This window comes from Muscardinus avellanarius (genome assembly GCF_963383645.1).
Source record: "Muscardinus avellanarius genome assembly, chromosome: 1".
NCBI classification, from domain to species: Eukaryota; Metazoa; Chordata; class Mammalia; order Rodentia; family Gliridae; genus Muscardinus; species Muscardinus avellanarius.
The window spans coordinates 39,388,911-39,406,042 of record NC_137786.1 but is presented as its reverse complement, the minus strand read 5'-3'; the positions used below and the strand labels follow the sequence as shown (position 1 = coordinate 39,406,042).

At 35.3% G+C, this 17,132-nt stretch overlaps 1 protein-coding gene across 1 annotated transcript; it reads right to left on the bottom strand.

The window, feature by feature from the left end:
* Positions 1 to 444: 444 nt before the first annotated feature.
* Positions 445 to 7,973, bottom strand: MRPS30 (mitochondrial ribosomal protein S30; the record flags this gene model as incomplete). The annotated part of the gene is made up of 5 exons (XM_080708006.1): positions 445 to 734; positions 2,977 to 3,153; positions 4,903 to 5,008; positions 5,908 to 6,053; positions 7,388 to 7,973. The coding sequence occupies 5 exons, from the start codon at positions 7,971 to 7,973 to the stop codon at positions 445 to 447; spliced, it is 1,305 nt and encodes a 434-aa protein (XP_080564132.1).
* Between the last annotated feature and the right edge of the window lie 9,159 nt (positions 7,974 to 17,132).

Here is a 17,132-nt window from a genome sequence, read left to right as displayed (position 1 = left end):
AGGACAATTAATCTCATCAGTTAGCAATATAAGCACAAGGTTAGTTTTTTTTTTTTTTTTCCGTACTGGGAATGGAACCTAGGGCATTCTGCCTCTGAGCTATACCCTCAGCCGTATATTTTTATTCTTTATTTTGAAACAGGGTCTCACTGAGTTGCAAAGGGCCTCACTAAGTAGTAGCTGAGGCTGTCGGAGACCGTGATTCTCCTGTCTTATCCTCCCAAATGCTGGGATTACAAGCGTGCACCATACTTTTAAATCAACCTACTTTATCTAAAATAAAATATTCCAGTGATGAATTTGAATGTGATGTCTTTAAAATATGTGTCTCAAAATTCAATGCACTTAATAACAGACAGTCACAAATGGCATCATTAGAATTTCATTTATTGTTCCTTCAATGAAATTTAAATGTTTTCAAAGTCCCAAGTATAAAGTTTTCTGTTAGTTTTCCAACAGCTGTGACTGGTCTTCTTTTGGTTTATTCAGTAGAAAGTGAACTATCTGAAGTAGAACATCATCATTAAAACCTTTCACTTCATTATCCTCAATCGTCTCATAAAGGGGCTTACTTTGCGTCCCCCAACATATATTTTTACGAAGGTTATTTTGATCGGCTTGTGCAGTCAATGCCAAAGTATTTAACTGGTAGCAGAAAAAGGAAAAATATTTTCCATCTGTGATGACACCCTGGGAGACAAAAGGTCGAGTAACATCTGCTTCGCTCCAGAATCCTGTAGAAGAAATGTAAGCTGAAATTCACATGCAGAATATATTTTATCAAAAGTAAAACAAACACATTAAAGGGTAGTACATACCTCCTACAACCCAGATACTTGACTAACCAAAAGTTCTCAAAGTTTCCTTATCTTCTCCACCCTAACCCTATGTTCAAATTCTTTATCAATTATTTCCTTTCTTGTAGTATTCCCAAACTCATGATTCATCTTTTCAATAACTTCAGTCTTCAATAGCTTTCAACCTCATATCATCTCTAAGAAGTGCAGTAAGCAGTCTATGCTGATCCCTCCTACATCTAGTGTTACTTCATCACTAATCAGTGACTCCAACAAATATGTTCAAATTTTCCCATACCAGCAGCATTTTAAAGCCAATTTCTACAACAGCCATTTAATTTTACCAAACTCCCACCCTCAAAAGCAACAATAAAAATTCTTTCTACATTTTTCAATGTCTTTAAATTCAGTATCTTCCTACATATTTCCAAATTGCTTTCATGAGTTACTGCCACTTTGCCTTTTGTCTTATGTCATAAAGCTGCAGGATGCCCTATACCTTTATTCAAATTTTCTGGCTGATTTCTGTTTCAGGGTGAACAGTTATAGTGCTTTTAAACAGAACTGCCATGTCAAGCAATAACCTTAGTTTTCCACACTTAATTTATATCATCCCTAATGGAGACAACCCGTGAGTATTACTCAAAAATGCCACTGTAAAAAAGTACTCATTTTTCACACATAAAGAGTAACGTTTTAACATCTTCAACAAAGTTCTTCTTTATTTTTTTTTTCCTGATTCTGTCTACTCTTCTAACTTTTCATTATAGGAATGTGTCAAAAATGTGAACAAAAGACGAAAATACAGTGTGTGTGTGTGTGTGTGTGTGTGTGTGTGTGTGTGTGTGTGTAAAAGAGAAAGAGAGAGAGAGACAGAAAATCTGTATTAAAATTTCTCCAGGACTAATCTAGTTCATATTATATCGCTTCAAATTTGGCAATAAGATACTACACCTTATCCTGAGCTCTAATTCCTATCTGAGAGCAAAGGCTGGGACTTACCACAAATGCTCAATGGTAGAACATCTGCTTAGCAGGCAAGAGGCCCTGGGTTCAATCCCAGAGGTATGAGATGAATGACTCAATGAATAAATAAAAGTTCTATATGATGCAGCCTCCAGATTCCTTTCTCCCCTTCTCTCTTTCTTCATCAGCCTTCATGTTCCTTAAATACTTCAAGCCTATTCCCACCTCAGACTATTGCTTGATCATTCCTTTTTCCTCAAAGTGTCTTCTCCCAGGGTGTATGTAAGTAACTCCCCAACATCCAGTTGAAAAAAAAAGTTCAAAAAAAGTTCAAAAGTCACTTTTTAGAGATCACCCCTAAATGACTCCATTCAAATGATTTTGTCTTATCCCTTATACTAAAGTATATTTTCTCCATATTAATACCACTAGCTGAAAATAGTACATGCTTATTATCTTTTACTCTCCCACTATATTAAAAGGTCTAGGTGAGTAGAATGTCTTATTCAACTCTGTATCTCCAAAGCTAACAGTGTCTGCTATATAAAAAAAGCGTTGCTTATTTAAGCTGGGCATGGTGGAATGCAATTATAATCCTAATACTTGAGAGACTGAGACAAAAGGATCACAAGTTTGAGGACAGCCTTAACAATAGATCAAAACTCACTAATCTAGAGAGACCCTGCTTTAAAATAAAAAAATAAAAAAAGGGCTGAGGTTATAGCTTGGAGACAAAATGCCCTGGGTTCAATCCCCAGGACCACTTAAAAAAAAGAAGGCATTATTTACTGAATGAATAAACAATGTCCTAATCCAAATCCTGGAATATGCCCTTTAAGGAAATTATATAGGACAGCTGTTATTTAATATAAATATTTAACCCTCCAAATCTTTTTCAGCCTTTTGAAAGCCATTATGAGCTACAGAGTTAACTTAGCAAGTTTTTGAAATGCTAATGAGAACTACCAGAAAAAAAATACACAAAAAACATAGTCAAAAAACAAAAAAACTATCCAAGTGTTACCTGTAAATTTTAAATGTAAAATATTTGATTATGGATTTTAAAGATAGCTATTTTACATCAATGCAAAATTTTTCAAATTGTTAAGCTATAGCCTCCATTCTATCCCAAGAAAAACAATCTGAATAATGACATTCTTAAAATGTCCCAGGTACCTTTGAAGAACTATAATGTCATCTGGTTAGTTTTTACCTTGATACATAGCTTGTGCTCCAGTCCAGGCAAAAAGGCTTGCAATGGCGTTAGCTCTATAAACAACTTCTATTTGGTCAGCACGGTTTTGTTTCAAAAGTCGGTCCCTTTTTAATTTGTTAGGCAATAGATGAAACTGGGTGTGGCCATAACAGTATGGATCTGCTGTTTGTGAGCCTAAGGAGCAAAATGAAAATATTTCAGATGAAATGAACATGTAGAATACCTGAAGCATATGTTCTAATATTCACTTCAAACATGTTTCTTCACTATATATCCTGTGCTCAGTACACAAAATATGCAAACCTTAGTTTAAGTATTTCTTTTCTTGACTATAAATAGAATTGTTTCTCAAATGTATCATAAAGCACAATATGACACAAAGTTGAAATAATATATGCAAAAGTTACATGAAATTCTCTCTTATTTCAATTTTCTCAGAAACCTCAGTCATCATTAACTTTGTTACTGTTCTTGGCATATTCACAAGAGGATACACTTTGACTTTAAAACGTCCTTTTTATTTAATAATTACATCTCTTGTTCTTAATTTTTTAGATGCTCATATTTCACTTATAAGTAAAGAAAATAGGTTGACTATCTCCTGAAATACCAACATTCTTAATTTCATTGGTGAAGTCTTTTTTTTTTTTTTTTGCAGCACTGGGAATTGGAACCAGGGGCATTCCACCTCTGAGTTCCACCCCCAATCCTATTTTTTATTCTTTATTTTTGAAACAGAGTCTCACGAAGTTGTAGAAGGCCTAAGTAGCTGAGCCTGGACTTGAACCTGAGATCCTGCCTTAGCCTCCCAAGTACTGGGATTACAAGCATGTAACCACCACACCTAGCTGATGAAGTTTTTTTTAAAAAGTTCCACTTAAGAGATCCTGTTTCCAAATAAATTATGAAAAATAGGGCTGCAGAGTAGCCTGGAAGTAGAAAGCCCCTTGGTTTTACCCCCCAGTAACAAAACAAACAAACAAACAAAAAAAAAAAGTAAAAATCCAACTTAGTCACTTTCAAAGACAACACTGTCTGAGAAGGGCCTGAAAGACTGATATAAAGCTTTCTTAAGATCTTCCTCAAATCATAAAAAAAGGAAGTACAAATATGAGAATAAACTACATGAGGGCAGACATGAGGCCTTAGTACTTTCTGAATTGCTGATGGTTATTACCATGTGTTGCACAATCAGGGTGCTTCAGCTAAAATGCCAACCATTGCCCCAAGTCCAGTCCCAAACATTTTTACTTTGGGAAAAGCAAAAAATACTTTTTCTATATAACAAATCAACAAAACCTAGTAAGTGTAACTGTTTTTTAAAATAATACTGAAGCTAGGCATGGTGGTACAGAAGTAGAAGTTTGTAATCCCAGCATTTGGAAGGTTGAGATAGGAGGATCACAGTACACGAACAGCCTCAGCTACATGATGAGGCCCTTTGCAACTCAGTGAGACCCTGTTTCAAAATAAAAAATACACCAGGTGTGGTGGTGCACACTTATAATCCCAGTATTTGAGAGGCTGAGACAGAAGGATCACAGTTCATGGACAGCCTCAGCTACTCTGTGAAGCCCTTTGCAACTCAGTGAAATCCTGTTTCAAAATAAAGAATAATAATAATTAAAAAAAAAATTGGGCTGGGTGTGTGGCTCGAAGGTAGAATGCCCCTGGGTTCCATCCCCATTACCACAAAAAAAAAGTAATACTGATAATTAAGTAGAAATAAATAAAACTTCAAATGGTTAGTTGAAAGAATTTCTTTCCAGTTTTCTTGCGTGTTATAGTAATTTGAGATTATGAATTATATTGCTCAAGGATTAACCTCTCAGTCATCAAAAATAAATTTTTCATTATAGTTACCACTCCAAAGTTGCCTTTAATACTTTGAATATATTTATTCATGTCAAAAATAACACTTACCAGTAAATATATTGTTTTCATATTGCCGTTTGAATAATGGAAGTTTGTCTGGTTTACATTTCATAACAGGGATTTCTATAGGAACAGAATAATCCAGGGGCACTAACTTAAAAGAAAAACAGAAGAAATTGAATTCACAGCAACAATAGTTCTCCATTTTACTCACACTCACAATGTTTTAAATTTTTTAACAAAGTTTTTATTGCAAAAAGATCTAATATAGTGAGTAGCCTATTATCAAAATGCTAGACACCAGAAGTGTTTCAGATTTCAGACTTCTTCAGATTATAGAATATCCACATACACCTCATAGGCCGAATATCCCTAATCCAAAAATCTTAAATGTTCTGTATTTCAGATTTCAAAGCATTTCATATTTTCACATTAGAGCTAGTCAATCTAGAGAAGAGCAAAATCTAGCCAGTACCTGTTTTTACAAATAAAGTTTTACTGGAACACAGCCACCTACATTAACTTATATATATTGCTTGTGATTACTCTTATGCCATAAGACAAGAGCTGAAGAGTTGCAAGAAAGACTTATGGCCCACACAGCCTGAAATAGTTACTATTTGAGCCTTCATAGAAAATGTATGCCAAACCCTAACATGGAAGCATGGACAATACTCAAAACATACTTTCATTCGAAGGACCTGAAAATATTTAAAATGATCCAGCTCATAACTGTAAAATTCCTTTCTGACTGGCTAGTATACTGTAAATTACAATCATAAACTATTATCAGCTGATATTTAGAGAAAAGGAAAAGATCTGTATGTCCATGTAAACTGATGCCTTCGTCTCATATAAAATGATTATTTGACCTTGGCAGACCTCCATACCAAATTAAAAGGCTAATAAAGATTTTTAGGTGAGTTGCTTAAAAAAAAACATGAAAGCAAGAGATCTAACCAAAGCATTTTATGATATCAAACCCATTACCTGGTCTGCCTATGACATTTCCTACACTAGATGTCAAAAAGTACATATACAATGAATCCTTACCTCTGGGAGTTGCTTAGATATTCGAATCTGGTTGTGTGGTTTATCATTGATCTGATATCGCAAAGCATCGATTCGCCCTTTTCGATGACCTCGAGGAATTATTTCTTCACCACGCCACCAGTAAAAGTGAACTGGGCGCTTACAATCTATCAAAAGATATTCAAATTTTTCTCATTAGAACATTTAGGTAAATTTCATTATTGTTAAAATATTAACTTAGCAATTGAGAACTTAAGAATGATCCTGTCTTGGAGGCTGTGACAGGAGGATCTCAAGTTCAAGGTCAGCATATACTACAATGAGACTCCGTTTCAAAATAAAATTGGACTGGGGATACACCTCAGAGGTAGAATCCCCTGGATTCAATCTCTAGTACAACATGAAACACAGACACACACACACACACACACACACACAAAGAATAACTTCATCTAATTAAAAATATATCAAAATTACTTTGGTTAAAAAGTCGGAGTTGTAATCATCTCCATTTTATATAGAAGATATATGGATATTGGCAAAATGAGTTGTCCCGAGTAGTCAAGGTTCTTCACAATTCCTTTTAATACCACCTCCTTCTTAAGTGAGGAAGTAATTCAAACTACAAGGTTCACCTGAACACACACCCACTGTCATAACATTAATTCAATATTAGTCACCCATTGGTAGCATAAAAGTGAATGCATTAGAAACACTGATTTTACATTAATTGTTTACATATTAACTCATTACACATTTTATATTAATGTCCACATTAATTGTTTTTTGTCTGCACTGAACAGTTATATAGAAGTTGCTAAATGTTTACAGAATCTGAATCTTTAACACCAAACCTCCCAGTCATGGCGTCTTGGAGTAGATATATGATATATTTAGCTTCTATGTGCCTCCTTTTCGCTTTTCATTTATAAAATCAGGCAACCATTCTACTTAGTAAAAATGGCTATGCAAGGATTCCCTGGTACACAAAAAATTGACAAATGGTCTCATACATACTAAGTAGTGAATAAATGTTAAGATATTTTAGTTATTATCTCATTTAATCCTCACAATGTTATGACAAAATACTAGTACCATAATTCTGTTTGAAAATAAGAACAAATGTAAAAGAAGTTACTGAACTCATACATGGCCCCAAGGCTTTCTGAAGAGTCCAAAGTCACCCCAGGTCGGTCACTTTCTTAACTTCCTCTTAACCACTATGCTTCCATTTGGCTGGACATTATCAACACAGAGTCGAGGACTGGAGTCTTGGACAGCTTTAGCTCCTAAAATTGAACTAAAGTCCTGGATCGTTGTAGCTACTTAAGTTGAACAGTTAGTAAGGGGGCAGCGCAGTCACGAGAATCTCATATCCCGATTCCTAACCAGCTAAAAGCGAAAGGGTAGAGGAGAGGAAGCAGAGAAGGGCGGGAAGCTGGCCGGGGAGTGTCGGGTACCACCCCGGCTCCAGCGTCCCAGGGGGAGTCCCGAAGCTCACCCAGGGCGGAGGCAGCCAGGACCGGGTTGAGCGGGCAGAGCCGACTCAGGAGGGTCGCCACCAGCTGATCCAGGAAGGGCGACGCGATGGCCTCCAGCTCCTCGTAGAGGGGCGCGCGCCCCTTGCGCCGCAGGTAGAAGTGCTCCTGCAGGAGGCAGTCGCAGGCGGCGGCGCGCAGGGGCTGCAGGTCCAGCGCAGGCGCGGGCGCGGCCTCGGCGGGCGGCGGCGGCAGGCCTGACAAGAACACTGTCTTGGTGAAGCCCTGGTACCAGCGGTCGGCGTTCAGGGCGAAGGTCTGCGGGTAGACCACGTACTTCATGAACTGCATCTTGGTGAGGATCCTCAGCTTCTCGTCCACCGACTGGGCCTCGTGCACCTTCGCCTGCCAGCGCTCCACCCGCCGCCGCCGTGCCGCCTGGCTCTTGGCTTTCAGGGAGGCCACGATCGGCGGGTACCGTGCCACTGGGGTCGCCGCGACATCTGGGCTGGTCGTTTCTGGAGCCGTGGCAGCGGCGGCCTCGGCGGCGGTGTGCAGTGACGGCCCCCGGCCGCGGGACACGAGCCTCCAGCACCTGGCCGCCGCCATCTTCGCCCTGGGTTCCGGAACTGGAGGTCAACTTCGGGAGTTGTCCCTGCACGCTTGCCGTAGGGACCAATGGGAACGCGGAAACTGAGCCGGGCCTGCCGAGCCTGACACTCAGTGGCCCGAGGGTGCGTTACGTCATTCATTTTGTAGCCAATCAACTCGCTCCTCCAAAGTTTCTCTCTGTTTTGTGTATTTGTAGCTGAAAGAATTTTCGTATCCTGGGTTTTCCGCAGGTCTGATTGAGAGCAATGAAACCTTAAAAAAGGAGATGCTGCCACCTAGGTTACTTATAGTAACTGGATAATCTTGCCAGTAAGCATTTAGGAACAGTCTTCACAGAAACTTCAAGCCCTTGGCTAAATTTCCTACTTCCGTTTGTGTTGTGCATCTCATACCATTTTTTTTTTTTTGGCCTACATTTTTTTTTTTTTTAGCTTACAAGCTTACTTTAAAAAATCTAATATGTTATTTATACGTGCTAATTTAAAAAATATTCAGGCATCACTCATAATAAACTAAACTTTGGCAAAATAACTTCATTATATAATTTATTTAAACGAGGAGAGATGTAGATTACTTGGGTTTATCTGGGAAGTATAAGGAGAATTTTAAATAACTACTAAAGAATTATGTTTAAGCTTTTTCTCGGTATTAAAACCGATTATTACTTTAGCATGAGTTGATTACCACTAATCAATACCTTGAAGGGACTGCTTTATTTTTCAGTCTTAAGCAACCAATCAATATCATTCATTATTTCATTAATGGATACTTAAAATTAATGGGTGCTGCAAAAATAACCAAATTAACTCAAGATCTAAGTTTATTTCAGGTAATTTATTAACTCACTCCTACTATAATTAGGAATTACAATAATGTTGACTCTGATTTATTGCAGAAATTCTTGGGGATATAGAAAACTAAATATTTTGTTGGTAAAATAAGGATATAACTATACTTTTAGAACTGATGAGGCTTTTGTAAATAAAGAACCTCGGTTTCATTAATATCTAATTGAGAACTGGCTAGTAGACTCTTAAATATCCTTTCAATATTAATAAGAAAAGGAGTATATGAAAGAGTTGAAATTTTTAAATGCATACCCAGTAGTTAAAGAGTATAAGTGAGGTGTTCAATGTTATCTAAATTTAAATAAAATCTTTTGTATAAAAAATAGCAAATGTGCTTTTAGAGATTGTGTCATATAAATCCTTGGCCAATGTACTTATAAATTCTTAAAATATTTTATCATACGTTTTTAGGATTAGAAGTCAGAATTCTAGAGATGAATTAACACCAGAAGACATTCTGTCATAAAGTGCCTTTATACATTTTTTTGATGAGTAAATCAAAATGTATTTAATGTTCAATATTAATTTATCGATTTGTCAATATTATTTATCAACCCAAGGAGGAAGGCTTTGGGAAAGGGAAGAGCATATTTGATGAAGGACAGATTAGGAAGAACAGATCTGAAGGAAGGTCAAAAAAGGCCATCCTGGAAAAAAGCATACTGATGAGAAAGAACAGGTCAGAGCTATGGAAGCAGAGGCTTTTTTTTTTTTTTCTTTTCTAGTGTTAACCAAAGCTTGTACGTTACACACAAGAAGAAAGACATAAAGACAAAGTTAAATGAGTAGTGGCAGGTACCTACCTGCCTCTAAGCCAGTTTTATTTAATGGGCATCTATTGTGTGCTTTATATGTGTCAGTAAGTGGCCAAAATACTCAGGATACTTAAGTGAACTACACAAACAAAAGCTTATACTTTTAATGGGAAAAGAGACAATAAAGTGTAATCATGCTAGAGAATTATGTGATTTATTAGAAGAGGAAAAGTGCTATGGAAAAATTAAACCAGGAAATTAAAGACTATCAGTACTGCCTGTCCAGTGGTGGGTTGGGTGCTGTTTGCAGTTTCAAGCATCTGGTCAAAGTAATGCTGGTTGGAAAGAGCATTTAAGCAAAGGCCTGAAAGAAATGAGTAGAGAAGCATTCTAATGTTAGGGGAAAGAGAATCTATCAGAAGGAACAGGAGATTTCACAGTATTATTTTTTAAAACATCATGTGAGTCTATAGTGTTCTTAAAAAATAAATTTTTAATTAAAAAGTAAAAGCTAGTAAGGTAGAATTGTTGGACTTTGAGAAAAGCTAGTGTTGCATGCATTGGGTTAAACAAGCTTCTGTGATTTTGCTTCTGTGGCTGTCACAATTCCAGTGATTCTGCATATAATACCATTCTTTATGGTTTCTATTAGTGTTGTGTCAGAGCAGTCTATACTGAAACAGGACATATTTTATAAAATTACTATTCTATCATTTTTTCTTTGTATTTCAGTGGGGTAACGTAGAGGGATTTATTTTTTTAGTTCATGGGTATAAATAATTTATCTGTAAATTTTACTTTAAGATATTGCAATATTATATACTATAAGCTATTATTAAGAAAGTGGACATTGGGTCTGCTGGAGTTGTGTAGATAGCTAGATAGCTTATCTTTGTAATCAGAAAGAAAAATTTGAAGATGAATGCTACTGTCTTACTGATTGAACATGTTAACAATTTGTATTCATCTGTTGAAGGTTTTTTTTTTTTAATTATTTCTTTCTTTTGTCTTTCTTAAACTATCCTCTGTGCTGGTTTGAAAGCTCACTGGATCCATCTGATCCAGCCTGGCTCTGCCACTTTTGCTTTCTTTACTTAGGAGACTAGATTTATAATAGCTCTTTTACAAATTCATTGTGAGCATTTAATAAGATGGCATATGTAGAACCATGTGAAATAATGTTTACTGAACACCAATTACTTTATATGTGCCATTGGTTTTAATTTTCTTAGAGGCAGCTTAAGGCTTATGACATTAATGTTATGAAGGCAAACGTGAGACACTAAGAGGTTAAAGGATTGGCTCAGGTTCATAAGTGCTCAGCCAGAAAACCAGGGCCTACGCGAAGCTCATACTATAGTGGTGTTGAAACCTGGAACTATGGCTCTAGAAGGGATCCAAGACTTCTTAAAAAGTGGTGAGTCAGCCGGGCTTGTAATCCCTGCGCTTGGGAGGTGGAGACAGGAGGATCGCACAGTTTCGAAGCCAGACTCGCTGGCTTAAGAGACCCTGTTTCCAAATAAAAAATATATTTAAAAAATAGGTGTCTGGGAGAGAAGCCCGGAGATAGAAGGGTTTCCAGGAACCCCAATACCACACACACAAAAAAGTGGTGAGCCAACATTCTACATGTAGGTCCAATTCATACTAATAGGAAATTGAGGTAATATATCTACTTAGTATACGAGAAAACATTTCACAATTTCTTGAATATTATTTTGCCTTTTCTCATCCCAGAAATAAGCATCATGAAAGAAATAAAAATATTTTCTTTTGGCCTCAACAAAATCTTGATATATACAAGAGCAATAAAACAACATAGCAATGGCCAGACAGGGTTATTAGTTTGCTAATTAATAGAACACAGGAGAACACAGTGGAATTCTCATGAATAGATGCGATTATTATAATTGAGGAAAACCTAAGCCAATTTAATTCTTTATTTTGAAACCGGTCTCACTGCATTGCAAAGGGCCTTACTAAGTAGCTGAGTCTGTCCGCGAATCGCGATCCTCCAATCTCAGCCTCCCCAGTGCTGGGATTACAAGTGTGCACCACCATGCCCAGTTTAACCTAAGTTTATTTAAAATAACCTACTTCTATAGGCAAAGGGAGCAAGCTGACTGCCTTGTGATCAAATTCTTTTTAGTCTACTATTTGACTCTAAGGAATGAGGGCATTTTAACTCTCATAATCAGGATAGAGTTCTCTGCTGTGAGTAAACAACCTTGAGGTCTGAGTGTCCTATAAAGCTACATAACAACAATAACAACAAACTATGTTCCTGGCAAGAATAACTCATTAAATATGAAAAACAATAATTTGAGTCAGTTTCTAAATTTCACTTTAATAACATAATACTACCAAAATTCATGGGAATAAAATAGGCTGCTTTTCTTACTGATGTTTTGCATCATGATTATAATATTCACTGAGCTTTCATATTATAATAGTTTATCTTAGGAAATCAAAGTAAGTGGATGGCAAAGAACCTGTAAAGTACTCTCCTAAGAAAATAAAAGTTATGTTTGTCATTTTGGTGTAAATAATTGTAGTTGCACACTACATATATAAATAGATGAGAAACTCAATCTGACTAAACATATATCTATAGGCCGTATTCATCATTGGAATTTTAAACCGTAAGACATCCATTAAATAAGAATTCTGTGATTACCACTCCTCTACATAAGTTTGATTTAAAGTAGATAATTCAGGTTTCAAAGAAACTTCTAATTGTTCATTCTTGAACTTAGTTAGCTAAAAATGTTAGCTTCTTTTATTAGTATTCTGCTGATCAGAATTTGTTTATTCTTCTCTTTGTCTCTTTCAAAATCTATGTTTTTAACATAATTTTAAACATACCATCAAAGAGTCAAATACCATTTTTGAGTCATATTTTATTATTTCTGATATGTTTATTGGTCAATCAGTGGCATGTGTCATAACGTTATAATATACTCTGGATCTGGAATGTCCACTAAAGGGCCTTGTGTTAAAGATGCCAGAAAGGTGCTTTGGGAAGTCAGTAGACCCTAAAGAACTGTGGCCTCATGGAAGGAAGTTAAGCCATTGGGTGAATGCATGAACAAGTTTCCTCTGCCATGTGCTTCCATTCTGAGCCTTGTCACACAGACCCAAAAGCAACAGGGCCAGGCAACCACGGACTGAAATTTCTGTGATGATGAGCCAAAATAAAACTTACTTTTTTGTTTTGTGATACTCGGGGTAGAACCCAGTGGCCTTCTACCTCCAGGCTATACTCCCAGACTTATTTTCATATTTTATTTGGAAACAGGGTCTCACTAAGTTGCTGAAAGCCTCACTAAGCTGCTGAGACGGGCTTCTAACCTGCAATCCTCCTGTCTCAACCTCCCAAGTACTGGGATTACAAGTTTGCGCCACCATGCCTGGCAAAACTTTTTTTTCTTTTTAGACTAATTATCTCAGATATTTTTGTCAGTGGTGGAAATCTTAAGTTTATAAGAATATGACTTTTTGACTAATTGAATCGCCCATCTCTTTTATTTTTGCCTTTCTTAGAAAATTCCTGAACAGCAGTCTACTGATTAAAAATGAAAACCTCACAAGAAGAGGCTTTGTGCCCTCTTCCTTTTTTCTTTTTAATGCACATCCGCAAGATGCTATAAACCTTCAGAACAGAACCCCATTCATTCAAAGACTGATGAAGCAGAAGCACAAGTGCATCAGAAATATTTATGTCAGCTTTGAGCCAAGCCTATTCTGGATGCTTGTCACAGATGTTTTCTGATATGAGAAAAAAAATATCAATACAGATTCATTGCTCTGCCACAGTTCTGTTTATCTCCTGTTTCATTGTTGGCTTGAGAGGAGCAGACCTCATCAATGCTTCCAATAAAATGCACAAAGCTATAGATGTTTTAAATAGGTACCTCTGTGCACAGAGGGCAGTTGCTTATTTAAAGATACAGATACTTAACATGTAATTTTTTCTATTGTCAGAGGATCTGTTTTAAATGAGAACATAATCATACATATCATTAACTGGACCTTAAGTTAATAAAAATATAGATCATTTCTTTTGATAACTGTATTACCTTCCATATTATTTCATAATATTCCATTTTATTCCATATCTTGGATTTAGACATCATCCTATTTGGACTGTCAGGTTGATTCTATTTCTTTTTTAATTTTACATTTCAAGAAGCATTTTAAAAAATTCCAAGTACCGGTGCTTTTATCTTGATGTTAGACTCTCATAAGTGGGGTGTCTGTGATGTAGATTATGTGCCCTTTTTATTTTTAGACATACTTCCAACAGTTAATGCCTCTATTTCCAAGCATGAAGTAGACATTTACTTATGTTGTCAGCAATACTTTTAGCAGTTAAATATATGCCTACATGTAAAATATTTAAAATATTTATATATTGCATTAAAATTACACCAAACTATATGCACATAAAATTTTGACCAAGTTTAATAGATTATATAATTTTTAACTTTTTATCAGACTGCAAGTAAGATTGATCTTTTTTATACTGTTGGCTACCTGCATTTATTTATTTATTTATTTATTTACTTATTTATGTATGGATTTATTTGGTTATTTGTGTGTGTGAATAGACTTTGCCTTTTATTGTTTTTTCTTGAAGTCCTTTTTCTATTATTAATATTAGTGATATTAATTATGTAAGTGTCACAAAAATTGCAGATATTTTTGTAATCTATATTTCATTTTCCAACTTACTTTCAGAGTTCTATGCTATACAAAACACCCATTGAAAAATGGATATCTTCTCTTTTGTGATTCTTAGTTTTCTCTTTTGCTAAATATATTATATCACCATTTTGAAAATTTAGATTTTAATCCATTTATCTGGATCAGTGGTCCTTAAAATAAAAAATGTGGAATTCACAAAAAAAACACAATTGGATTACATATACTAAAATTAAAATAAAAAATTTTAATTATTGTACAATTGGAAGTATGTAGGAGATGCATGACCTGAAATTGATGTATATTTGGCTTTGAATTGACAGAGGGAGATTGTCTGCATATGATATGGATCTGTTTGATTTTTCAGAAGTTAAAACTGTAAAGCCACAGGCACAGTGTGATTAGAGGATAACCATATATCATTTAACTAACTTGTTTATGGTCTAACATCAATTACATTCAGATATTAATTAAATATTGTTCTCAGATTTTTTCATGTTACAATATTGAGTATATAAATAAAATGGTTGTTTTCGCTCTCCTTTTACTTTTGACTACTGTGAGCACATTGCCTATGACTAGTAGCCTCATAATGCTACTAGAACTTGTGATGGACGAGCAGTATCCATTGTGGTATGGTATGTATGTGTGTGTGTGTGGTGTGTGTTTCTTTTTTGTATGCTCTATTGGTCCATTATAGTCTCACATCATAAAGTAAATCATGTTGTTGACATTGACATACATGTGAACAGTACTTCCCCCACCCCCACTTGCCCATTTTGCTCCCTCCCAGTACAGAGTACCAAGATTGACAGTGGTACAGTTTATTATGGTTGTAATTGCTGTTTCTGTTCTTTTTTAGAACTACTCCCCAGGTTATGTTTCTACAAAACATGCTCTGGAAAAAAATGACTTATTTTTGTTCCCAAAATTACTGAATATGTCATTATTTACTTCATTTCAAGAAAACCATTATATAATTTTAATTGTAGTACAATATATAGTTATAATTATAAAAATTTAAAAATTTGGTAAGGGTAATTAATCAAATATTATTTTATAATTTTCATAGTGAAAACATAGTCAAACCATACAGGGCAAATGGAATGAAAAGTTAGTCTTTTCATACCCTATATTCATCCTTTTCCTCAGAAGAACACACACATGCACACACAAAATTAAATTTTCTAATTATTTTTAAATATATGTAATTAGGAATTATCTTATTTTTAATTATCTTATTTTTCTTTTCTCCATTTAAACATGATTTTAATTGTACTTTCAATAACTCTATTAGCTGCACACAAAGACTGGCCTTACTTTTAAGACCTTCATAATATTTCATTACGTGGATATACTGTAGTTTATTTAATATGTCAACTATTAAAATACTTGTTTCAGCTCTTCTCAGTTACAAACAAAGAAGAAGTGAGGAAATTTGTAGATATGTTAAACAGTGAAACTTTTTTGTAAAATATATTTCTAGTAGGGGAATTGCTGGTCAAATATCAAACATATGTTGTCTTTAAAAATTAAATTCAAAGATAATTATATCAGTTTGAAATACTAACAGTTTAGGCAATTGCATGGTTAGTCATGTTTTGCCATGCAATTTTAACATTTTAGAATACTGTCAATGAAATCTTTGTGAAAATGGAAACATTATAGAAGTATTGTGTTAAGTGGGATATATGATAAATATAAACTATTTTCACTTCTTTCAACTTATTCTTTTTGTGTGTGTGAGCTACTGGGGTTCCTGGAAACCCTTCTCCGGGCTACACTCCCAGACCTATTTTATATTTTTATTTGGAAACAGGGTCTCTTAAGCCAGTGAGGCTCCTCCTGTCTCCGCCTCCCAAGCGTGAGGATTACAAGTGGGTGCCACCAGGCCCAGAACTCTTTCAACTTATTCTAACAAAATTTTAAAGTTTCTTATTTATTTGTAATGGATTTTTTTATTAAAGAAATGGGTTCTTTTTTACTCTGCTGTCCATTATAAATATTTTCAAAGTTTGCTTTTGTTTGTTATTTTATTTTGACATCCTTATTACAGAGAAATTTTTACACATTTTCAAACCAAATATGTCTGCTTCTATGGCTTCTGGGGTTTGAATCTTGAATAAAAAGACATTTTTTTTCAAAGATTGGGGAAAGAAACATATTTACTCTTAGAGTGTATGTGCGGGCATCTGTGAGAGTGTGTGTGTGTAAATTTTTGCTCATTGGGATTTTATTTGGGTGTGAGTAGGAAGATGTAATCTTGTGCAATCAAGTTTTGAGATGTTTACAAGGCCCAGCTGACCCCTTAAATGCAGCACTGTTAGACACCCTGAGGCATTTATCTAAATTGTTTCTCAATCCCTGGCCCACAGAAACCATGAAATTTTAAATAGTATTATTTTAAATTTACAAGATGTGGTAATTTACTATGTCACATATATAAGTAATAAGACATCTTTACTGATATACTGGGCATCCTTATTTCTATTTTTTGTGCTTTTATTGGTGCATTATACACTCACATCATAATGTAAATCATATTGACAATGACATATATACACACAGAACTTGGTGCCCCTCCTCATTTTTCCCCTCTCAATGCAGAGTCCCAAGATTGACATATTCACATGTGTACACATAGTCAATGTTAGTATTTCCATTAATGAACCTCAGTCTTCCTCCTTCCCTACCATTGCATGCTAGCTCCACTGAGGTTTCTCCTCAATTATCTGGAATCCCTCTGGTAACCTATTTACACCCTAGCTTGCACATATTAGAGGAAACATATGACCATTCACTTTCTGTAAAAGGCTAATCTCACATGACTTCATCTTGCACACGATGTA